This window comes from Sus scrofa, chromosome 9 (genome assembly GCF_000003025.6).
Source record: "Sus scrofa isolate TJ Tabasco breed Duroc chromosome 9, Sscrofa11.1, whole genome shotgun sequence".
Taxonomy (NCBI): domain Eukaryota; kingdom Metazoa; phylum Chordata; class Mammalia; order Artiodactyla; family Suidae; genus Sus; species Sus scrofa.
The window spans coordinates 45,660,741-45,686,220 of record NC_010451.4 but is presented as its reverse complement, the minus strand read 5'-3'; the positions used below and the strand labels follow the sequence as shown (position 1 = coordinate 45,686,220).

Below are 25,480 nucleotides of genomic sequence, written 5' to 3'. Positions count from 1 at the left end.
AATATTAATTAGAATTAGCCAAACATCTGACTCTCTATATTAAGCAATATTTAAATTTCTCCCCTTCACTTAGTGAAGGTTCAAAAAACCCCAAATGTCTTGGAGGTACTAGGAATGGCAATAAATTAATAAATCTAGAATCTCCTTTAAATGTAAGGCAATTTTTATTTTCATTCAAGTAAAGAGAAGAGTAGAAACATAAAATGTTAACACACGAGTGCAATTTAAGAAAGTATAGTGATATGCATATATTTCCACACTCAAGCTTAACTCTGCGTTAATTAACCCTTTAGATGAAGAATCCTGAATAGAGATGAATACATTAGATGACTATGGTCATCAGTCTCCAGGGTCCTCCAATGGTCCTTGCCTTCTAGTATTTATGCCCTTGTGTATCTCCTCCTATACTATTCCAGGGTAGGAGATAAACCATGAGGCACACAGAAGTAATGGCATGTCATTTCCAAAATTAGGCTATAAAACAGCTTCCATTTTGGTTTCTTGCTCTGAGGGAAGTCAGCTGCCATACCATGAGCAGTACTAAGGAAAGATTTGTGTGGCTTGGAAAAGAAGCCAGCAAGCAACTGAGGTCTGCCAACAACCACATGACTAGGCCTGTAAGCAGATCCTCCAGCTTGGGTCAAGTCTTTTGATTCCTATGGTCCTGGTGGACAGCTTGGCTACAACCTCATGGGAGACCAGAGTCAGAACCAAGCAGCTAAGCTGCTCCTGGATTCCTGACCCACAGAAACACTGTGTGAGATAATGTTTGTGGTTTTAAGTTGTTACGTTTTGGGGTAACTTGTTACCCAGCAATAGATGACCAGCACAGTGATCAAGAACATTTAACCTGATTTTGACTGAGAGTATCTGCCAATCTCTTATCAACATACATATACAATCTCCCTTCTGGGTTAACCAACAGACGATTTTTTTTCCCTAAAGAACAGCATAGAGGGAGGATTAGACAGATAAATTTATAAGTTGAATAACAAAAACATTAATGATAGAAACTAATAGCTCTGAAAACCCTGACTGCACTTTATCCTTTGAAGACTATCTTCTGATCTGCACAGTAGTGGGGACACAAGGCTGAGGAATAAGTTGCCAGTTTCCCCAAGCTCTGACCAATAGACATTATCTACAAGTTTGAGTTGTTTCTCCAAAAACAGCTGAATAACTAAGGAAGGATATTTTGAGGATTAAACTTCCAAAGTGACCCAGTTAAACTTAGATGGTTATAAATAGGAAGTTCCCAAGAGACAGCCTGCTTACCTGGCACATAAGCCAAAGAACTGTAGCCATCTGGCAAAGGGAAAGTTAGCTCTATTGGCTGTGAGCCCTCATTGCCGATGGCCAGCTGAACTAAGAGAACAGCCATGGACACCTGCAAATTTAGGCAGTTTTGTAGCATCTGTGGCTCAGTCATGGCAGTCTTGGTAGAAAGATAGATGGTCATCAGTCGTTCAAACTGCTCACGGAGGTTGTCAGCAGCAGGGCTAGAACTTTGCTGAGCATCCCGCCAGGCTATCTGCAGCCGATGCAGATTTTGGTTGATTTTTACCATCTGATCATGCAACCTGCCCCCAAGAAAGCAAAAGAGACTGGGTCAGGAGTCTTATATAGGGACAGACTGTTTCAGAAAAACAAATTCTCATTTATTTATTCTAGTATTCCCTTTTAGGATGTAGGAAGCTGCAACTGTGATGACACAGAAGGCACTCACAAAAGTTACTGCCAGGACAGAGGCAGGGGGTAGAGCACCAAGAAAATGTTACCAGGTATTCAATGTAATCGACTCAATTACATACAGTTAGTAGCCTTCAGCTGAAATGCTGCATCGAAAGAACCGTGACTTGGTTGAGTAGGGTGTAGACTGAACTGTTATTACATGTAATAAGTAATGATTAGGCAAAGTACAAAAAGCCCAATAGGATAGTCTGACACCACATAAGTGCAATGATTGTACGTGGACTTGGTTATATGGACAGTTGTTCTATGGCTAGTAGAGAACTAAAGTTGGTGAAAAAGGAATCTCAGTTAGTAATGACCACATACAAACTAGTAGCCACTAGGAGGGAACCTAAGAGCAGCTTCCAATCTTCTATTCAATAAAATAAACGGTCAGCCAAATGGTCTCCACTGAAATGAAGACCCATAATTCAATGTTCTGGGTAGTTGTGTCTATGTGTACAGTTCAAAGTCATCCTCTTTGGCTCTGTGGGTTATGTCTAGGGTTAGCTAGCCAATACTGGGAAACTAGATGACATTCATTTTTGTGTTTGATGCTAGGCAGCTGAACAGGTTAAACACATGCTAAATTGCTATCATCTCATTTAAAATGTCAATGACAGGGATAGAAAAAATCTCTAATAAAGATGTAATTTCACTTTTCCAGAAATTTGCTGAGTTTTGAAAATACTGTGTCACTTTAAGAATCCTGAGAAGGCATTAAGAATTGCTGTCCTCCACAGAAAAGAAAATCATAGACTTGGAAAATAGACTTGTGGCTGCCTGATGGGAGAGGGAGGGAGTGGGAGGGATCGGGAGCTTGGGGTTATCAGACACAACTTAGTATAGATTTACAAGGAGATCCTGCTGAGTAGCACTGAGAACTATGTCTAGATACTCATATTGCAACAGAACAATGGGTGGGGGAAAAATGTATACATGTAAGGATAACTTGATCCCCTTGCTGTACAGTGGGGAAAAAAAAAAAAAAAGTAAAGAAGGAATGAAATCTCAAATTTTTAAACTCGACGGGTTTTGAACTTAATATTTTTGCCCAGAGCATGTCCTGGGCTAATTTTTGTTGTTTAGCCTGGAAGACATAATATAACTATGAGAAAAAAAAGCAGGAGTAAGTTATTGATTCATTAAAGATGTTCATACTTCTCAAAAAAAAAAAAAAAGAGATAAAGCATTTTAGTCTTTTCTTCTCTGACTTCTTCCTCTGACAGAATTGCAGGGAAGCAGGGTAAACAGGGTCAGAGAAGGAAAACACAAAAAGAAAAAAAAAAAAGGTGTTTGTTGTACTATCTTCTCTACTATTATAATTCCTAATAAAACAAAATTATAAAAAAAAAAAAAGAATTGCTGTTCTTAGTTCCCCTTCCTATAGTAGTAACTTTGAGAATGTAGCTATCTTCTCCTCTTATTTATACTTGTCACCATCAGCTAAATAGCAGGGAAAAGCAAAATCACAGAATGACATATGGTTAGCCAGAACTATTTCTAGAAGTCATACACTTTAGCTCTCAAATCAAATCTTCACACTTCCAGAATCCTCTTTATCTTTAATAACATGGATTTTTTTGGGGGGGGGGCATGCCTGTGGCATGTGGAAATTCCTGGGCCAGGGACTGAATCTATGCCATAGCAGTGACCTGAGCCACAGCAGTGGCAACGCCAGATCTTTAACTGCTAGGCTACCACAGAACTCTGATACATAGATCTTTTATGGTCCTACTGATCTTATTGAAATACCCTATACACATTTCTTTTCTTTCTTTTTTATTTTAAAGAGCATGTATTTTCTTTCAAAAAATTTTATGGCTGCACTTATGTGGCATATGGAAGTTCCTGGGCCAGGGACTGAATCCGAGCCTTAGCTGTGATCTACGCTGAAGCTGCAGCAACACCAGATCCTTTACCCCACTGTGCTGGGCTGAGAATTGAACCGGAACCTCTGCAGTGACCTGAGTGGCTGCAGTCAGATTCTTAACCCACTGCATCATAGTGGGAATGCCAACATTTCTTTAATTTTGTCAATTTTGTCTCTATGCCACAGAGTAGAATCTTCTCTTTTTTCAACAAGAGTAATGAGTAATGAAAATACAAGAGCAAATGTTAAATGAAAACAATTTCACTTTCACAGATGTCAAAAAGAAGATAGTAATTTAAAATTTTCCAAGTTGAGAGAAAATTACTAGTGTTTATTTTAATTTTAAAAAGTTTAACAGGTCAGGAGTTCCCATTGTGGCTCAGGGGAAACAAAATGACTAGCATCCATGAGGATGCAGGTTTGATCCCTGGCCTTGCTCAGTGGGTTAAGGATCCAGTGTTGCCGTGAGCTGTGGTAAAGGTTGAAGACTTGGCTCGGATCCTGCGTTACTGTGGCTGTGGTGCAGGCCAGCAGCTACATCTCTGATTTGACCCCTAGCCTGGGAATCTCCATATACTGCAGGTGTGGCCCTTAAAAAAAAAAAAAAAAAAAAGACAAAAAAGTTTAACAGGTCAAAAATTAAAAATAAATTCAAGGGCGTTCCCATCGTGGCGCAGTGGTTAACGAATCCGACTAGCAACCATGAGGTTTCGGGTTCGATCCCTGCCCTTGCTCAGTGGGTTAATGATCCGGTGTTGCCGTGAGCTGTGGTGTAGGTTGCAGACTCGGCTCGGATCCTGCGTTGCTGTGGCTCTGGCGTAGGCCAATGGCTACAGCTCCGATTCGACCCCTAGTCTGGGAACCTCCATATGCCGAGGGAGAGGCCCAAGAAATAGCAAAAAAGACAAAAAAAAAAAAAAAAAAAAAAAAATTCAAGTTATAGGGACGAAGTCAATTCATGCAGACACAAATAAATGCGCATAATGCTCTCTTCCTACTAGATCCAAATGTGAACCTTCAGAATTAAGTGAGACTATACCTATATAAAGATTCACTTGCAATCTTCTGGTTATCAACACAACTAAATAGTTCTTTCCCAATGGCATCAGAGGAGTTACCTGTGAAATCCCAAGTACAAGGTGTACTCTGTCAGGACAAGGTTCTCTGTAACGAGGTTGTAGTTCTGGGGAAATTTTGGCTCCTGCACAGCTGGGATCAAACAGGTTTCTTTGTCCAAACCTCGAAGAAGTTAAAAGGAAGAGTAAATGGCTTGCCACAGACATCCACTTTGGTCGCCAGTGTTTCCGCTCTCTAGTTCAACTTCCACCCTACCACCAGTGAATTAAGTAGTATCTTTTCTGGGGGTATGGCAAACATGTCCAGGGTGTGTGGAAGTTCCCAGGCCAGGGATCAAACCTGAGTCACAACTCTAACTAGAGTCACAGCAGTGACAATGCTGGACCCTTAACCTGGGGAGCTATCAGGAAACTCCCATGTGATATCTTCTTAAAAACCAATCTTGTCACACTCCTACTCTTCTGTCTAAAAATGTATTTTGATTTCTGTCTATAGCAATTCAGTTAAATCTCTTTAGCTTGACCATGAAATCACCAAAAAATGAAAAGGAATGAGATAACTCTATAGATTTTTCCAGGGGATAGAGATAATAGATTATATGCTTCTTATTTTGTGCTTTTCTGTATTTAAGATTATTTACTCTTGAGCATGTGTTACTTTCATAATTTACAGAAGGATTATGAAATTGGGAAGAAATACATCAAAATTAAGAGTGATTCATTCTGAGCGGTAGAATGAGTGATTTATTTTCTTTCCACTTCTCTGTATTGTTTGCGTTTTCTCCAATTTGGCTCCAATATCCTTCTTCCCCAGACTTATTTCCTGCCAATTCCCATAACCCCTACCCCACTTTCTCCTTGCTCTAGTCACACTGGACTTCTCACTGCTCCTTAGTTACGACTTTCCATAGCTCTGTGCTTTCATCCTTGTGATTCTCTCTATATAAAGGGACTCTTGCTCCCTGGCTTGATAAACCAAACTCACTTTTCAAGACTCAGCAATAAAGACTTACTTCCAACTTCTGTAGACTTCACCGTTTACTCCTTCCTGTGCTCCTATAGCTTAGTCCTATACCATATTCTGATGATCTGTTAACATATCTGCTTTATTCTGGAGACTTTGAGTTCAAAAGGGACAGGGATTGTGCTTTATTCATTTTTATAAAGAATGAATCCATGAATAAATGAATATCCAAGTCTGAAAACTTTAGAGAGGTCTCATTAAAGCACAACATCTAGGAGTTCCCACTGTGGCTCAGCAGAAATAAACCAAACTAGTATCCAAGAGGATGTGGGTTTGATTTCTGGCCTCACTTAGTGGGAAGATGTGGCATTGCTGTGGCTGTGGCTGGCAGCTGCAGCTCTGATTCGACCCCATATGCTGCAGGTGTGGCCCTAAAAAGCAAAAAAAAAGAAAAGTTTGTTTTCTTAAAATTTGTGATAGCTTTTCGTTCTGCCTCATCCTCAGGAGGCACCTTTGTGAAAAAGGATAAGGAAGTGAATGCCTTAGATGTTAGATACACACACACACACACGCACACACACACCCCTGTTTTGAGAAGACCAGCTCCCCCTACCTCTCATGTGTACATTTTTTATTTTTCGTTCTTCATCATTCAACTCCTTCAGAGCACAGTAAGTGGGATTAAAGGTGAGGAGCCGAGAGGATCTGGGTTTGCAAAATGGCTGGCACAGCTTCAGGAGAGCAGCACCCAGATTCAGAAAGAAGGCATCCGAGGCATACATTTGGAAGAAGATTTCTGGCATCTGATTGGCCCAAATCTTGGTGCGGCCTGCATTTGCATGCAAACAGTTTCCAAGCCAGGACAAGATACAGTGTTTGGTTTCTGGAGAGAGCTGGAGTAAGTTCTTCAGCATCTGGTAGATCTTTTCATGGAACCGAGCCATGAACTGTTTAACCAGAAAACACAACCACAGAACATTCTGGTTTCACAATCCTAATATTTGTAACTCCCAAACCTTAGCCACTGGCAATTTCCACAACTACACAAATTCTAATCTTGTCTCACTCTTCCTGTACCTTACCCCCCATTTCTGATTAAATTTTTTTTTTCCCTGGACATTTGTAAGAGATTTCCTGATGACCTGCCTAACTGATAGCATTTGCATAACATTAGAATAGAGGTTGGTAAACGTTTTCTGCAGAGGGCCAGATGATAAATATTTTCAGCTTTGGATGCCATATGGTCTCTGTAGCAACTATTCAACTCTACCACTGTGACAGGAAATCAAGCCATAAACAACATATATACACATGGGCATGGTTGTATTCATGGTTGTAAACAAAATCATTTACAAAAACAGGTGGCAGGCTGGACTTGGCCACTGCTATAATTTGCCAATCCCTGCTTTAGAAAGTTATGATGAGAGATTTAAATTGTCCCCAAGGTATATGTCGGCCAGACCTCTACCAGAATTTATGCTAATAGAGAAGACGTAAGTGGAAGGAGGAAAAGGAAAAAAAATGATTGGTTTACAAGCTGGCCTTTAGTCATAAGATTTTAGGAGCTAAAGTTATACGAAACAGCTTGGTGAGAAAAACAAGGATTAAGAGGGGACAGCTGTGCCACTGCAGAGGGCAAAGAATAGTAGCAGCTTATACTTAAACTGCACAAAGGTTTATCTTCTGCTCTTAGTGCATGTAAAAAGAAGGCAACTTCTTTACATGATTGTGGTAGAGAGCCACCAGACCAATCTGCTCCCCACAGTGGCTCAAGCAGCCTTATCTGCATCTGCTCTCTGAAGAAACAATGCTTAATCTAAGAGCCAGGGCTGGGATACACCGGTAAACAGTTCCACCTGATGAATATTGGCCTCCTGTACTTTGATCTCCTGGGGACTGGAACGAGATGGATTCAGGAAGTATCCATGATTTTCTACCACACCCGGAGTCTTTAATAAGCAGGAAATATTCAGGATTACTCCCAGCAAGGTCTTCTGGTACATCTGTCCATTATTAGGGTCCTTGGGCTGAATGTATTCTACAAAAACCTGTAGGAGAAGACAAGTCCTACTTATTTGGCTATATGATGAGATTAAAATGATAGGATGAAAGGGCTTCAAAGAGTTAAGACTATGCAACAACCAAAGTATCTTTCTCTTATTCAACAGGTAATATTACATTGCCCTCAGGACAGGGAAACATAAAGTTATTAAGCGTCCAACTTAACTGACTATATATGAGCTTTCAGACCTACCTTTGCCATATCCTTTTGCCTAGTAAAATAGAGAAGAATGTCCAGATATGCATACAACAGGATCTGGCAGAGGTCTAGATCTTTTATTCGGCCCAATAAAATATCAAACACTGGAATCATGACTTCTGAAAATGTTCGAACTTCCTCATCCAGTATCAAGGCTCCGATGATCTCATCCAGAAATTCAGCTACACTTTCAAAATCTGATAGGAGACAAATGAGAGAAAGAAGACCATAGGAGTTTTTATATGCCTTTACACACGACTCTTTACTCTTCTGATACTTCTGATAATTCTACTGGTATTCAACCCCAAAGGTCAAGGTGAGTTCTCGTCCTTAATTTAGGCAGTATCATATTGGATCTGAAGCTTTCTAATGCAATTACAGGAATATAAAACTTGGAAATCAAATGTAGAAGTTCACAGATCTTGCTTATGTACTCACGGCCTCCTAGGATGGCTTCCAACATCAAATCTACCAGTTGCTCGTGGATGTTTTGGTCAACATAGATCTCTGGGGTGAGGAGAACCGTTCGGGTATTGGACACAGTGAGATTCCTGCACTGCACTGCAAAGGGTAGCAGGTTCTCTGGAACTTTGGTAATCTGGGAACAGCATGAAGAAGACAGGGAAGAGACTAGCTCTGTGACCTGGCACAAGGGAGGACATAGCAAAAAAAATAGAAAAGACATATCTGATCCAAAATAATATTGCTTTCCTCTGGATGCTTGAAAAGCCATGAGAATTCATTCTTTGGTTTAAGGAATTACCTGTTAGAATTCCAATGCTGGGAGTTCCCGTTGTGGCACAGTGGAAATGAATCCGACTAGGAAACATGAGGTTGTGGGTTGGATCCCTGGCCTTGCTCAGTGGGTAAAGGATCCAGTGTTGCTGTGAAGTGTGGGATCACAGACATGGCTTGGATCTGGCCTTGCTGTGGCTGCAGCGTAGGCTGGCAACTGTAGCTCTGATTAGACCCCTAGCCTGGGAACCTCCATATGCTACAAGTGAGGCCCTAAAAAGCAAAAAAAAAAAAAAAAATTCCAATGCTGGAAGTGACCAAGGTTAGTCTACTCTGTTATTTACACCTCAGTGGAAATGAATTTATCAGACCTTTAACAATTTTTTAAATTACTTTGTTCTATTTTTTTTAAGAGAAAACAATACACATTTATTATTTGATACTACTATGGCCAAAAGCTCAAAATCAGTTTTACTGGGCCAAAGTCAAGGTGTCAAGTCAAAGTCAAGGTGCAGGGATGCACTCCCCCAGAGGCCCTAAGGGAGAATCCTTTCCTTGCCTCTGCCAGCTTCTGGCAGCTGACTGCATTTCTTGGTTTGCAGCTGTATCACTCCAGTGAACTTCTGTGTGTGTCATACTGCCTTCCTCCTTTTTTGGATCAGATTTTTTTTTTTAAGTGCTGCACCCATGGCATGTGGAGGTTCCCAGGCTAGGGGTCTAATTGGAGCTACAGCTGCTGGCCTACACCAGACACAGCAACATCAGATTCGAGCTGTGTCTGCGACCTACACCACAGCTCATAGCAACATTGGATCCTTTATCCACTGAGTGAGGCCAGGGATCGAATCCAAAACCTCATGGTTCCTAGTTGGATTTCTGTTGTGCTACGATAGGAACTCCAGGAGGAACTTATTAATTGGGGAGAAGGGTGGACCCCAATCCACAGGAAGGAAAAACTAAAACTTTAGAAGACAAACCAATAGTGCCTCTGATATCCAGTTCCAAATATACTATGATGTATATCTCTGGTTTCTGCGCTAAAGTCATACCCAAGAGAACAATACAGTATTCAGTAAGGATTATTCTATTACCTCTTCCTTGGCTCTTTGGAAGCAGGAATAAAGGTAACAAAAAATGTGCCTCTCCCCTGCATCTCGATCAGCAGAGAGATTCAACGTTGTAGAAGAAGTCATGTTAATCAAGTGGTTGCCTGGATCTTGAAGTAATAAGCGAGTGAAGACAGCCTATTAGAAAAACAAAAATATCAAACCATTACAAAATTAATTTTCAAAACTTTTATTTATTTTTAGGTATAGTTGATTATAACGTTGTGTTAGTTTCAGGTTTACAGCAAAGTGATTCAGTTAAATATCCATTCTTTTTCAGATTCTTTTCCATTGCAGGTTACTGAAAGATATTGAATATATAGTCTATTTATTTTATGTACAGTGGTGTGTATCCATTAATCCCAAACTTCTAATTTATTCCCACCCCCCGACTGTAAAGTTAATTTAGAACATCAAGATGTAAACAATAATTTCAACACAGGTTATTATGAGAATCACAGGACATAAAGGGGAAAAAAGGGCCCAGGGGCTCATTACTTTAGAAAATATTACATATACTGAGGTACTTGTCTATATAGGTTATCCTAACCAAGGTTAATTGTCTAGCATAGCCCCTAACATAGAGCATGCATTAAAAGAATACTTGTTCACTGGTGTGGAGAATCAGATATTAAACTTAAATGTGATTGGAGTTCTTGTTGTGGCTCAGTGTAAACGAACCTATTATCCATGAGAATGCAGGTTTGATCCCTGGACTCACTCAGTGGGTTAAGGATCCAGCATTGCTGTGTGCTGTGGTGTAAGTAACAGTCACAGACGTGGCTTGGATCTGGCATTGCTATGGTTGTGGTGTAAGCCGGTGGCTACAGCTCCGATTCAACCCCTAGCCTGGGAACCTCCATATGCTACAGGTGCACCCCTAAAAAGACAAAAAAAAAACCCCACAAAAAACCACAAAACAAAGAAACCCCCCAAATCCAAAAAAACATGTGAAATCTACTCTGTGTGACTGCTGACCTCAGACTTTAAAGATAAAGATAATTTAAACATATAAAGTTAAACAAGTTGCCAAGAGACTTCCCTACCAAACTTTCATTCCTTTAATGTTGATTAGACACCTATAAGGTAAAAATGCACTGTTTTGGAGTTCCGTCGTGGCTCAGTGATAACAAATCCAACTAGGAACCATGAGGTTGCGGGTTCGATCCCTGGCCTTGCTCAGTGGGTTAAGGATCCAGTGTTGCCGTGAGCTGTGCTGTAGGTTGCAGATACGGCTCAGATCCCGCATTGTTGTGGCTCTGGCATAGGCCAGTGGCTACAGCTCCGATTAGACCCCTAGCCTGGGAAACTCCATGTGCCACCGGAAGCGGCCCTAGAAAAGTCAAAAAAACAACAACAAAACACAAAACAAAACAAAACAACAACAACAAAAGCACTGTTTTGATTTTGGAAAAGATAAAAAGAAAGCGATGGGCCTTGTCCTTGATAAATCAATGTCTTTAGGAGAGAGAAACAAGTATATAAGAAGCCACTACATGAGACAGGAGGAGACAATTCCCATAAGAGATGCAGAGAGAGATTACCATAGGAGACCAGAGGAGAAAACACAACTCCTACTGGCCTAACTCTGTAAACAGGATAGTATTTTAAATGGGTCTTAAAGGATGGGCAGATTTGTCACCATGGTAGACGAGAAGGTTCCAAAAGGGTAAGAGACAGAGCTACGTAAAGCCATGGTTGGAGAAAGGTGAGCACTGTTCACCTGCATGGCTAATTTTGGCTGAAGGCTCATGGTAGGAACAGAAGAATGGTACCTGCTCTACGTTGTTCATATCAAGCCAGTCCTGATCTTCCAGGTCTACTGCCATTTCTTCCAAATACACACAACGGCTGGGGATGCCATTCCCACTTTTCAGGCTTGGGTCACCTGGGAAATGGTTTTAATCCCGTAGGTTAAGGTTAATGCTTCTGTTTTATACAGACAATTGATCTTGACAGCATTTCTCTTAAACTCGGGTACTATTGGAATGATCTCGACACACGAAACAGTATTTATAGATCTTTTTCCCCTCCAAAGAACATGGACTTTGTTATAAATCTAATATCATGACATTTAAAGAGTAAAATCCCAGACATCAGCACTAACTTTCGGGGTTTAACTACAGAAGGACACAGAAAAGCACTACCTGAACCTTTCTGGGGCTTTCGTCTAAATGTTTAGGTCACCTCTGAGAAGAAAGTGGATTTGGCTACCATTCCCAATTCCCTTTTAAGGTGGTAAAGACAGTAGCTACATGGCCCAGTAAGTATCAAAATAGGAATAAAAGTTGTATCTGTGTCAAAACCTGCTTTAGATCCATCAAAATCATCACTGAAATATAAACTGTGTTCCTGAGTTTGTTTAACCCATACAATAAGTGTCTAAGAATAAGTCCCTAGTCTAAGCAAGAAGGGCAGAGTAATGAATAGACTGGCTGCAAATCTGTAACTTACTGTTGTCCAGAGTAATGAGGAAGATCCTTTGGATCATGTGATTGATGTTGAGTTGCTCACATATTTCCTGCTGTGAACGGAATGAGCGGCTAATCTCAGCCACGGAGTAATCAAATTCATCCAGGCTCTCTGACACACTATTATCTGAGTCATCCGGGCTGGCTGGGAGTTCATCTGCCAGAAAATGTAAGCCGTTAACAGTTACAATCCTTCTTTAAGAGAAAACCAAGTACATACAGTAAATATAACCAAGAGGAGTATAATTTTGAATGTTAAGTTAACCATCCAATGGGTGAACATCTCGAGGCAGGCAACATTTTTTTTTTTTTTTTAAATTGAGGTATCATTGACATATAATATTAGTTTCAGTGTGAAACACGATCCAATGTTTGTATATTGTGAAACAATCACCAAGATAAAGATCACCACAATAAATCGTTAATATTTGTCACCATACACAGCAAGAAAAAAATTTTTTTTCTTGTGATAACTTTTAAGATTTACTTTCTTAGCAACTTTCGAATACACAATATAGTCTTTTGGGGGTAACTTTTTCTCATTAAAAAAAATTTTGTTTTCTTTTTAGGGCCACACCTGAGGCATATGGAGGTTCCCAGGCTAGGGGTCAAATTGGAGCGACAGCTGCCGGCCTACACCACAGCCACAGCAACGCAGGATCTGAGCTGTGTCTGTGACCTACACCACAGCTCATGGCAACACTGGATCCTTAACCCACTGGACCGAGGCCAGGGATTGACCCCGAAACCTCATGGTTACTAGTAGGACTCATTTCCACTACACCACAACGGGAACTCCTTTCTCATTTAAAAAAATTTTATTTTATGGAGTTCCCGTCATGGCTCAGTGGTTAACGAATCCAACTAGGATCCATGAGGATGCAGGTTCGATTCCTAGCCGCTCAGTGGGTTAAGGATCTGGTGTTGCCATGAGCTGTGGTGTAAGGCTCAGATCCTATGTTGCTGTGGCTGTGGCGTAGGCCAATGGCTATAGCTCCGATTTGACCCCTAGCCTGGGAACCTCCATATGCCTCAGTGTGGCAGGTATGGTACCAAAAAGCAAAAAAAAAAAAAAAAAAAAGAAAAAAAAAAGAAAAATTTTATTAAGGTATAGTTGATTCACAATGTTGTATTGATTTCTGCTGTGCAGCAAAGCGATTCAGTTATACATATACACACATCCATTCTTTTTTTCAGATTCTTTTCCGGTACTGGTTGTCACAGAATACTGAGTAGAGCTCCCTGTGCTATATAGCAGATTGCTATTGATCATCTATTCCATATACATATGCCCATCCCAAACCCAAGCCATCCCTCCTCCACCAACTATGCAATAGTTTTGTTAACGACCGTCGCCAGGCTGTTCATTGTATCCCCATGACTTATTTCCTTTAGAAGTTTGTACATTTTGATCCCCTTTACCCATTTGCCTACTTCCCACCTCCCGCTTCTGACACCCACCAGGGCTGTATCTATGAGCTTTATTTATTTATTTACTTATTTATTATTTGTCTTTTGTCTTTTTAGGGCCGCACCCATAGCACATGGAGGTTCCCCAGCTAGGGGTTGAATGGGAGCTACAGCTGCCGGCCTACACCACAGCCACAGCAACGCCAGATCCAAGCCATGCCTTCGACCTACACCACAGCTCATGACAACGCTAGATCCTTAACCCACTGAGCGAGGCCAGGGATTGAACCCGCAACCTCATGGTTCCTAGTCGGATTCGTTAACCACTGCACCACGATGGGAACTCCCCCTTTGCTTTTTTTCTATAGCAGCTTAAATGGGAACCTCTGAGAATGGCATTCATGCTGAAGGGACAAATAAGTAGTGTTTACTAAAAGCCACACACAAATCTACAGACAAAACGGTTACTCTGAAAGTACAGGCAATATTCTCAGAAGCAAGAGTTGCTTCAGTGTGGTGAGTTTAGTAAAAGTGAAGCTCAATAATGGAGGCCAAAGGTTTTGGCAGAGTACTAACTATTGGTGGAAAACAGGTTAGACCTGGTGTCCTGACAAACTCAGTGTAAACAAACCATGATGGTGAGGTGCCAAAATCATGACAGTGGGGCATGCACCTGATTCGTCCCCACCACTTGATGTCTGCAGTGCTCCCAACTCTAGCCAGCCTTATGTCTGTTTACAGCCAGGACAAGCCTTCTGTCACTCTACTCCTATACCATTCAGTTCTCCTTTGAATTCCAAGAGTGACGTGTGCTGATTAGCAAAATTTCCCTCAGCCACATACTTAAAAAATTTTATTTCCTCATTTCCTTATTTTTCCAATTCCTCTCTATTTTTAAATTTTTATTTATTTATTTTTTGCTTGTTAGGGCCACACTGGCAGCATACGGAAGTTCCCAGGCTAGGGGTCAAATCGGAGTTGCAGCTGCTGGCCTGCACCACAGCCACAGCAACACTGAATCCTTAATCCACTGAGCAAAGCCAGGGATTGAACCCGCATCCTCATGGATACTAACTGGGTTTGTTACCACTAAACCTCAATGGGAACTTCCTACTTTCTCACTTTCTATTTTCTTCTACAATCTCTTAATTTAAGGTTTCCCATTCTGAGCCTGTCTTAGAAACCTAGAAGAGGAGTTCCTGTTGTGATTCAGTGGTAATGAACTCGACTAGTACCCATGAGTTAGTGGGTTCGATCCCTGGCCTTGCTCAGTGGGTTAGGAATCTGGCGTTGCCGTGAGCTGCAGCGTAGGTCACAGACGTGGCTAAGATCTGGCACTGTTGTGGCTGTGACACAGGCTGGTAGCTGTAGCTCCGATTCAATCCCTAGTCTGGGAACGTCCATATGCCACAGGTGGGGCCCTGAAAAGAAAAAAAAAAGAGAAAAAAAGAAATCTGGGAGAGATTTCAGAGACAGAGACTCAATCAGAGCTGTCTCTTTCTCTTTTTTTTTTTCCTTTTTAACTATTTTTTGGGCCGCTCCCGCCGCATATGGAGGTTCCCAGGCTAGGGGTCTAATCAGAGCTGTAGCCACCGGCCTACGCCAGAGCCACAGCAACGCGGGATCCCAGCTGCGTCTGCAACCTACACCACAGCTCATGGCAACGCCGGATCGTTAACCCATTGAGCAAGGCCAGGGACCAAACCCGCAACCTCATGGTTCCTAGCCGGATTCGTTAACCACTGCGCCACGATGGGAACTCCAGAGCTGTCTCTTTTTGTCACATTAAAAAGTCAATATTACATGGCAATCCCACTGTGGCATAACAGGATCAGATGGCATCTCTGCAGCACCAGGATGCAGGTTCGATCCCAGGCCTGGAACAGTGGGTTAAAGGATCCATTCTCAGAGGTTCCCTTTTAAGTTGCCATAGCTTCAGTGCAGATCACAACTGTGGCTTGGATCTGATACCTGGCCTAGGAACTCCATATACTGCAAGGCAGCCAAAAAAGAAAAAAAACAAAAACAAAAAGAAAAAAGTTGGTATTACATGTATTTCTCCCTTGTTTCACCCATCACTCTGTCTACTACTCATCCGTCTTGCCCTTACTTCCTTTTTATTCAATCCTAACCAGAGAGCAAGGCCAGAACTTAGCTCTGTATCCGAACAATTCTGAAACACACAAAATAAAGGAAAAATATAAATATTTTCCCTAAAAATAAAAACACTATTATTCTGGAGTTCCTGTCATGGCTCAGTGATAACCAATCTGACTAGTATCCCTGAGGATATGGGTTTGATCCCTGGTCTTGCTCAGTGGATTAAGGATCCAGCACTGCCGTGAGTTGTGGTGTAGGTAACAGATGTGGCTCAGATCCCACATTGCTGTGGCTGTGGTGTAGGCTAGCAGCTGCAGCTCAGATTCTATCCCTAGCCTGGGAACCTCCGTATGCCAAGGGTGTGGCCCTAAAAAGCAAAAATAAAACAAAACAAAACAAAATCCCAAAACCCACTATTATTCTTTTTTGAGGGAGGAGAAGGGGAACAATTTCTGGCTTGAAAAATTGTGAATAATCTCATAAGACTAAGACATCTGAGAACCATCATCCTAACTCTTCCAGTCCATATATTACCTTATAGAAGAAAGCTAGACTTGATTTTAATTTTGGTCCCAGATGAGGAAAATCATTTTTCTGATTAATGAGATATTATTCTAATTATTTTCACATTAAGATTAAGGCTAAGATTGTCTTAGAAATCGGTTTTAAAAGCAGTATGTTATGAAAACTGGTCACTCCATGGAATGGAAGAAGCATTTCACTTGAGATAGACTCTGAAACACTGGGATTGAAAACAAATCTTATTTACTGAGAACAAATCTTATTTATGGGACAAAAAGCTTTTATAATTCTTCCTTCAACACATCTGCTTTCTATAGCTGCATGTGACATGCTTTCTATACCTACGACTGTAACCTCAGATTTAATATTTTTGTTAAATATCTTTCACTAGGTGATTTTTAAAATAAAATATCTTGGAGTTCCCATTGTAGCACAGCAGGAACAAATCCAACTAGGAACCATGAGGTTGCAAGTTCGATCCCTGGCCTCACTCAGTGGGTTAAGGATCTGGTGTTGCCATGAGCTGTGGTGTAGGCCAAAGATTCGGCTTGGATCCTGCGTTGCTGTGGCTGTGGTGTAGGCCAGCAGTTGGACCTCCAATTGGACCCCTAGCTTGGGAACTTCCATATGCTTTTTTTTTTTTAATTTAAAAATATATATTTATTAAAATGCGTCTTTCTTTTTCAATTCCCAAAGCTTCAGACCACCTTTCATCTGGCCCGTGAGGTACCTGAGTACAGACATTACAGTATACAGCAGTGATTTCCTCTCCTGGTACCACTTCTTTCCTTTTTTTTTTTTTAAAGTGAAAAGGTTCAAATATCTGAAGAGCCCTATCTAACTCTATAACATAATGCTTTGGTTTGATTACTTATTGCATCTTCAGTCGGTACCCCCTGTGGCTTACTCAGTGAATCATGTTTCCCCACCAGATTATGAGTGTGAACAGTAAGTAATAAATAGCATTAGTATTAGATGTTATTCCATATGCTGTGGGTGTGGCCCTAAAAAACAAAACAAAACAAAACAAAAACATCTCGACAGCTTTGGGATCTCAAATAGCATCTGTTATGATGGAACCACTTGTTATCTAGACTCTTTTTTTTTTTTTTTTGGCAGGGGGATGGCGTGGGGGGTGGGGGCTGTGGCACATGGAGGTTTCCAGGCCAGGGGTCAAACCTTCGTCACAGCAGCCCCCCAGCTGCTGCAGTGACAACACTGAATCCTTAACCCACTACACCACAAGGGAACTTCTAGTCTCTTTTTATGGAAGGGGAAGGACAGGTAGGAGAAGACCCCCCAAACAAACAGACAACAAATACAAACAAATAAAAAACAACCACCAACTTTTGCTGTAAACTTAAATTCCAGTCACAATTAAGGACTCAAAGAATACTTAATTTGGGAAGACCCCATTCTAGGTCATCTCATCTGCTGCTATTGGCCCTCTACTTACCAGACTGCTGCTTCAGCTGCTCCTTTTGGATTGCTGCAAATTGCTTGGCATCAGCCAGGGAGCCAAAAAGAGCAGCAAAGGGGTTACTTGAAATGTTGTTGTTATTCTCCTGGTCTGTCATTTCACTTTAAAGTATCCTCCATCCAGACCTAGGGGGAGGGGCTATAGAAAGGCAGGTATTAGACACTGAAGAGCAGATAACACACCAGTTGCAATGTTACCATAGTTGTTTCTTTTCCCATGTCTTGAATATAATACACTTAAAAATGATATGGGTAATGCTTTTCAACTCTTGTTTCAACATTCAAGGAAATTTTGGTAGGTTACAAACCTACCACCTGGACAAGTTGGCCTGATTTGGGGGCAGCTAAAACCAAAAAGCATAAAAAATGTTCAGCTGGGGGAGTTTCTGTCGTGACTCAGCAGTTAAGGAATCTGACTAGCATCCATGAGGACACAGCTTTGATCCCTGGCCTTTCTCAGTGGGTTAAGGATCCAGCGTTACCGTGACCTGTGGTGTAGTCTGCAGATATGGCTCAGATCCTGCGTTGCTGTTGCTGTGGCATAGGTCAGCAGCTACAACTCTTGATTTGACCCCTAGCCTGGGAACCTCCATATGCCTCAGGTGTGGTCCCAAAAAGAAAAAAAAAAAAAAAAAGTTCAGCTGGAATGCATTCATATGTTGACATGTTTCTATCTGTTATACCTTTTAGAAACAGATTAAATGGAAAGAATTATTAAAGTCAAAGAGGAAACTCACCTACTTACCAATTGTTTTTTTTTGTGTGTGTGAGTGTGTGTCTTTTCAGGGCCGCATCCATGGCACATGGAGGTTCACAGGTTAGAGGTCTAATCAGAGCTGTAGCCACCAGCCTACATCACAGCCACAGCAACGCCAGATCCGAGCAGCATCTGCGACCTACACAGCTCATGGCAACACTGGATCCTTTACCCACTGAGTGAGGCCAGGGATCGAACCAGCAACCTCATGCTTCCTAGTCGGATTTGTTTCCACTGTGCCACAAAGGGAACTCCCTATCAATTGTTAACAACAACATGGCACTAAAAATAATGTGACAAAAACTATAGACTTCCCATAAATCTCTAGGCTGGTCGACTACTTCTCATCACAAGCATGAGGTGGCACTTGCTCAGGCTTCTGTGACTTTTTTTTTTTATTTTATTTTTTTTAATTTTTTTTTTTGTCTTTTGTCTTTTGTTGTTGTTGTTGTTGCTATTTCTTGGGCCGCTCCCGCGGCATATGGAGGTTCCCAGGCTAGGGGTTGAATCGGAGCTGTAGCTACCGGCCTACGCCAGAGCCACAGCAACGCAGGATCCGAGCCGCGTCTGCAACCTACACCACAGCTCACGGCAACGCCGGATCGTTAACCCACTGAGCAAGGGCAGGGACCGAACCAGCAACCTCATGGTTCCTAGTCGGATTCGTTAACCACTGCGCCACGACGGGAACTCCAGGCTTCTGTGACTTAAGAGTTGCAGCTGGGAATTCCTCAGCTACACAGAAACTAAATATAAGTCTGTATGTCAGATGTGAAACTGCAAAATGAGAAGCATATCAGGGCATATTCTCTCTTTTTTTTAGGGCTGCATCTGCAGCATATGGAAGTTCCCAGACTACGGGTCAAATTGGAGCTGTAGAGAGCTGCGGATCTACGCCACAGCCACAGCAATGGTGGATGAGAGCCACATCTGTGACCTACACCGAAGCTCACGGCAACACCAGATCCTTAACCCACTGAGGGAAGCCAGGGATTGAACCTGCACCCTCACAGAGACAACACTGGTTCTTAATCCACTCAGCCACAATGGAAACTCCTTAAATCTATATTAAGCAATCTATCTCTACTTCTAGGCTTACAACTACTGATGTTTGTTCCCCTAAAAACTAAATGGTCTTTGCTTAATTCTATATTTAACCTTCACCATTTATCTGTTTTTATTATACTGAAGAAACACAAATTCCTAATGTGTAATATGAAGTAGATATATACCTTAAAGGTACTTAGGAACTGATTGAGCCTGCACTTGTACTCTTCTGATTACATTTTCTCATTCAAAGGCCAAGGGGCCTCAGGGGCACAATGGGATGAGAAGAGTGCCCTGAAAGGCTTTCTTCCCTTTCTGATATTTTAAGGTGACAGCATGGACATAGAACCCTGAAAAGGGTAGGAAGAGACAAATGGTATGAATATTATGCTTACAAGGATACTGTACTGCTATAAGGACAGAGGCCTTAGAAGGAGTGAGGTCAGGGGTACACATGTAGGAGGAAAAAAGAATATTGGGCCTACCTTCAGAGTAACTGACTGAGTTAAAACTGCTTACAGAATCATACTACCAAACGCTAATGCAAGTCAGAAAAGTTATCCGTATTTTTTAGAGGAAGAGAGACTCTAACATTTCTAGACAATTCTGGGGGCATTCCTACAAGCTGCTTCATACGCCTCTACAGTGTTTCCTGCATAAGAGCTAATGGCTTTTTAGCTATAATGACTGAGGAGACAGTCTAGTCTAACCAAGAATTGTGTCATTGTTAGCTGATCACCACCCTACCTCTATCCTGAGATACTCTGAAGTGCAGAGGAATATAAAAAGCATAGTAACCTTGGAGTTCCTGTCGTGGCGCAGTGGTTAACAAGTCCGACTGAGAACTATGAAGTTTCGGGTTCGATCCCTGGCCTTGCTCAGTGGGTTAGAGATCCAGAGTTGCCGTGAGCTGTGGTATAGGTTGCAGACGCGGCTTGGACCTCGCGTTGCTGTGGCTCTGGCGTTGGCCAGTGGCTATGGCTCCAATTAGATCCCTAGCCTGGGAACCTCCATATGCCACAGGAAGCAGCCCTAGAAAAGGCAAAAAGACAAAAAAAAAAAAAAAAAAAAAAGCATAGTGACCTTTTATCATTTTTCTGTTTCCAAAACATCAACCTCTTTTTTTAACACTTACATTTTACATTTTTCCTTTGGAGATCCATCCCATTCCCAGTCTATGTGTTCAGAAGGAGATGACTCATCCACCAGCTCTAGGAATGGGCATATGAATCTGTCCTGGCCAAAGTGACTGATTCAGGAGTAGGCACAGACCTGAGCAAGGCCTATCAGAATCAATGAACACCAGCTTCTGTCCTTTGGCTAAATCTACAGAAAAGGGAACTCTTTTTTCACTGCTTGAGCTGTTAGGCTGGTTAAGAGGAACCTGGAGTTGCCATCTTTCCACCATCTAGAGAAGGCCTAGCCTAAAACTAAGCCAACATATAGGAAAAGAGATATGAGATGGAAAGAGAGTCTTCTAAGTTATAAATAAGCTGGCAGATTCCCCTACTTTGTGGGAGCCAGTTAAAATAAGTTTTTAAAAATACCCAATCCTAGGGAGTTCCCATTGTGGTGCAGCAGAAACAAATCTGACTAGTATCCATGAGGGTGTGGGTCTGATCCCAGGCCTCTCTCAGCGGGTCAAGGATCAGGCGTTGCTGTGAGCTAGGGTATAGGTTGCAGATGAGGCTCAGATCCCATATTGTTGTGGCTGTGGCACAGGCCAGCAGCTGTAGCTCTGATTCGACCCCTAGCCTAGGAACTTCCATTTGTTGCACCTGCAGCCCTAAAAAGAGGCGGGGTTGGGGTGGGGCTACAATTGTAAACAATTCAGATTCGTACAAAGGAGATGCATCACCTGCATCATCTATAAAGAAAGGAAGTAAGCTGAAAGCCAAGAATTAGAACATGACACAGACAGGCTCTTAAGATTATTAAAAAAGATAGGAGTTCCCGTCGTGGCGCAGTGGTTAACGAATCCGACTAGGAGCCATGAGGTTGCGGGTTCAGTCCCTGCCCTTGCTCAGTGGGTTAACGATCCGGCGTTGCCGTGAGCTGTGGTGTAGGTTGCAGACGCGGCTTGGATCCTGCGTTGCTGTGGCTCTGGTGTAGGCTGGTGGCTACGGCTCTGATTAGACCCCTAGCCTGGGAACCTCCATATGCCGCGGGAGCGGCCCAAGAAATAGCAAAAAGACAAAAAAAAAAAAAAATTATTAAAAAAGATAAAGAGGATTCATTATCATAAATGGTGTTATTACTTCCTTTCTCAATAATATACTGTCACTTATACAAAGCTAGCTTCCCAACATTTTATCTATATTAATAGGATTGATAAGTTTCTACATTGTATTTCTTTTATTTATTTATTTATTTATTTTGTCTCTTTGCTATTTCTTTGGGCTGCTCCCACAGCATGTGGAGGTTCCCAGGCTAGGGGTCGAATTGGAGCTGCAGCCTCCAGCCTACGCCAGAGCCACAGCAACGCAGGATCAGAGCCGCGTCTGCAACCTACACCACAGCTCACGGCAACGTCGGATCGTTAACCCACTGAGCAAGGGCAGGGACTGAACCTGCAACCTCATGGTTCCTAGTCGGATTCGTTAACCACTGCGCCACGATGGGAACTCCTACATTGTATTTCTAATGTAGCTCTTCTATCTTGCTAGAAGGTAAGCAGTTTGAGTATGGGTTCATATCTGATTATTTTTTCTTCTGTGTCTGGCATATTCCATGATCATGATCCCAAATTAATATATATTGAATGACTCAATCTTACATGTTGTTACTCCTGACCTCCTTGTAATCAATAGCAACACCCATAATCCTACTTCGAGGTAAGGTTTTTACTATTTGTCTTGGGTTGCAGTGGAAAGTCAAGCATGTATAGTATAGAGAATGGAAATAAATCTCTGTTGTCATCTCTACTGTCTGTCTTTCTGAAAAACAAAAAGGTTTTGTCTGCCTCACTAAGCTCATCTTTCTCATATGTAATTCAAATCGGTACAAAAATTGTTTTCATAGATAAAGAGCTAACACTGTGCAACTACCTATATGAAACTTTTATAGGGAAAGGGAGGACTGGTCATTTGATGGGAATCTTTGTAGAAATGTCGGTTTATTTATTTATTGTCTTTCATTTTAGGGCTGCACCTGTAGCATATGGAGGTTCCCAGGCTAGGGGTCCAATCAGAGCTGTAGTTGCCGGCCTACGCCACAGCCACAGCAATGTCAGATCTGAGCTGTGTCTGCAACTCGTGTCTGCAACTTACACCACAGCTCACTGCAATGCTGGACCCCCAACTCACTGAGTGAGGCCAGGGATCAAACTTGCATCCTCCTGGGTGTTAGTCAGATTCATGCTGCTGAGCCAGGATGGGAACACCAGAGATGTCAGTTTAGATTTGTTCAATGACCTCATAAATTTAAAGAGTGCATAGATGTCATCACTCCAAAAGAAAGGTCTAATAAAATGGAAACTTAACATTTTGTTTAATATTCAATGTCACTGGTAATCTATAATCTCCCATTTTCAACTGCCATACAGAGATAAAGCATTATCCTGTTGCCAGCCTTTGGTATGACACAACTACCAGTCTTTCTTTCTTTTTATGGCCACACCCACAGCATATGGAAGTTCCCAGGCTAGGGGGTCAAATGGGAGTTGCAACTGCAGGCCTACTCCACAGCCACAGCAATGCCAGATCTGAGCTGCATCTGTGACCTACTGTGGCAACACTGGATTCTTCACCCATTGAGTGAGTCCAGGGATCGAACGCGATTTCTCACAGAGACTATGTCCAGTTCTTAATCTGCTGAGCCGCAATAGGAATTCTGTAACAACTACCAATCCTTTTTTTTTTTGGTTTTGCTTTTTGGGGCCACACCTGTGGCATATGGAAGTTCCTAGGCTAGCGGTCAACTTGGAGCTGCAGTAGCCAGCCTACGCCAGTCACAGCAATGGATACGAGCCGCATTTGGGAACTACACCACAGCTCATGGCAATGCCGGATCCCTAACTCACTGAGCAAGGCCAGGGATCAAACCTGAATCCTCATGGATACTAGTCGGGTTTGTTTCCCCTGAGCTACAATAGGAACTCCACAACTACCAACCTATAGAAGCTTTTGGATTTTATCTTTAAATATGTTCCTTTTTTGTGTGTCTTTTTCAGGGCCACACTCTCGGCATATGGAGGTTCCCAGGCTACGGCTCTTATCGGAGCTGTAGCTGCCAGCCTACGACACAGCCACAACAATGCCAGATCCTTAGCCCACTGAGGGAGGCCAGGGATCGAACCTGTGTCTTCGTGGATACTAGTCAGATTCGTTTCTGCTGAGCCATGACCGGAACTCCCTAAATCCGTCCTCTTTAAAAACATGTTTCCCTCTGATACATGTGCTCCAAGAGTCTGTAATAGCTGTCTAGCCCAGTCCTACAAAATCCTTTCACTCTCCCCTGATTCAATCTTTTGTTTATAAGCAATACTGCTATCCCTTAAGGGCCACTGACAGCTTTTAAAGAGATGAGCGCACGTTTTAACATCGGACTTGATATTGCTTTTAAACAGAAATACTCGGAATACTTCACAAAACTGGGATTCTCAAAATCAAACTTTATTAAATCATACTCCATAAGGTCTAAGTTTCCTGGTGAGGTCAAACCAAAAAAGGAATTAAAAAAATATTTCATCACATGTTCCCCCTCCAATTACCCTTTCAGGCCTCTACTGTGGAAACAGATCCTTTGGTCACATCAGTCACATCGGCAAGCTAGAAGGAGCTCATCAAGTAGCAAAGCAGACAGTACTCCCTCCTGGGGCCCATTTTATCTCAGAAGGGCTCCCATGTGAGACCAAAATGGTCCATGCGAGTGAGACTAAACATTTTCTTGTTCTGGAAGCAAAAAACTGATCCCAAGGAGAAGATCCATCAAAAATAAGCTCCTGAGCTCTAGTTACTCAATTTTGCAAGTGCCTTCTAAACCCAGCTGCTGAGGGAGCAAGAAGCAGAGTGCCAGCAGAGTTTTGAGAGGTGAAATGATTGCTTGCCTTAAGAAATGTCAATACCCTGCCATATGTATTCAACTGGTTTGATTACCAGCCTATGACACAGCCGTAGGCTGTGCTTAATTTCCTCTTCTTTGGCACTTGGCTATCTGTTGTCTACTTTTTATATTTTATCCCTCCAGGTTCCATAAGGTATTCGCAGCATGGAGGGAGACCCACCCACTGGGCGCACGTTCTAGAGAAAGAAAGTCAAAATTAATGCAAGGCCAAGATTCCTGGCTTTTCCAGGAAGAGAATGGCCAAGGGGGCCAGAGAGGCCAGAAGCTAGAGCACTGTAAGGGGTTCCCAAAACAGTCAGGGTCGAAGTTCATGGAGGAGAAAGCCAGTGGTCAGGAAAGCACAGGTAAAAAGAATTTGAAAGAGCTAACAGTGCAGAGGTTTGGACTGGCATTCGACTAGAAGGAAAAAATTCCTCTGCAGCCTCAAAGGTTCCCCTCCCCTCCAGCTATTTTGTCTCTTACCAGAGCCAGAAGGGCCAGCAGCGACGACACGACAGAGTCTCAGTGGCCGAAGGGTTCCCACTTCCGACTCAGCACCGCAACCGGAACTTACATCATGACTAGGCGCCGTGCCTTGAGGAATCTCGTCTAGGCGCCGGAAACTGGGTGTGTCGCTCTGCGTTGGGAGCGGGCGCGCAAACATCCCCACGACGCATGCGCTGGCTGGCTGGGGCGGAGCGGAAGTAGCCGGAAGTGGCGTTAGGGCGGTGTCCGGCGGGTAGTGGCAGGCTTATGGGTGAGCTGCAAGGCAGGTGTTTTGAAGCTTCACGGAGTATGAGACGGGTCTCCGAAATCCGTGTATGGGTGACAGATATGACTTGGTAAACCCTGGCTCTGCTCTAGGCCACTGTGGGCTTCTTTCTATTTTTCCCATTAGCCTTAGGC

The 25,480-nt window shown here is 42.4% G+C and overlaps 1 protein-coding gene across 1 annotated transcript in view; it reads right to left on the bottom strand.

The window, feature by feature from the left end:
- The window catches only part of UBE4A (ubiquitination factor E4A), a 40,822-nt gene extending 15,691 nt beyond the window's left edge, over window positions 1–25,131 (bottom strand). The window contains 11 exon segments of the mRNA NM_001244872.1: window positions 1,276–1,580; window positions 4,723–4,843; window positions 6,258–6,591; window positions 7,501–7,692; window positions 7,899–8,101; window positions 8,343–8,502; window positions 9,731–9,883; window positions 11,521–11,633; window positions 12,200–12,373; window positions 17,705–17,866; window positions 25,058–25,131. Coding sequence (NP_001231801.1) covers window positions 1,276–1,580; window positions 4,723–4,843; window positions 6,258–6,591; window positions 7,501–7,692; window positions 7,899–8,101; window positions 8,343–8,502; window positions 9,731–9,883; window positions 11,521–11,633; window positions 12,200–12,373; window positions 17,705–17,825 — 1,876 coding nt within the window. The 5' untranslated portion in view covers window positions 17,826–17,866; window positions 25,058–25,131.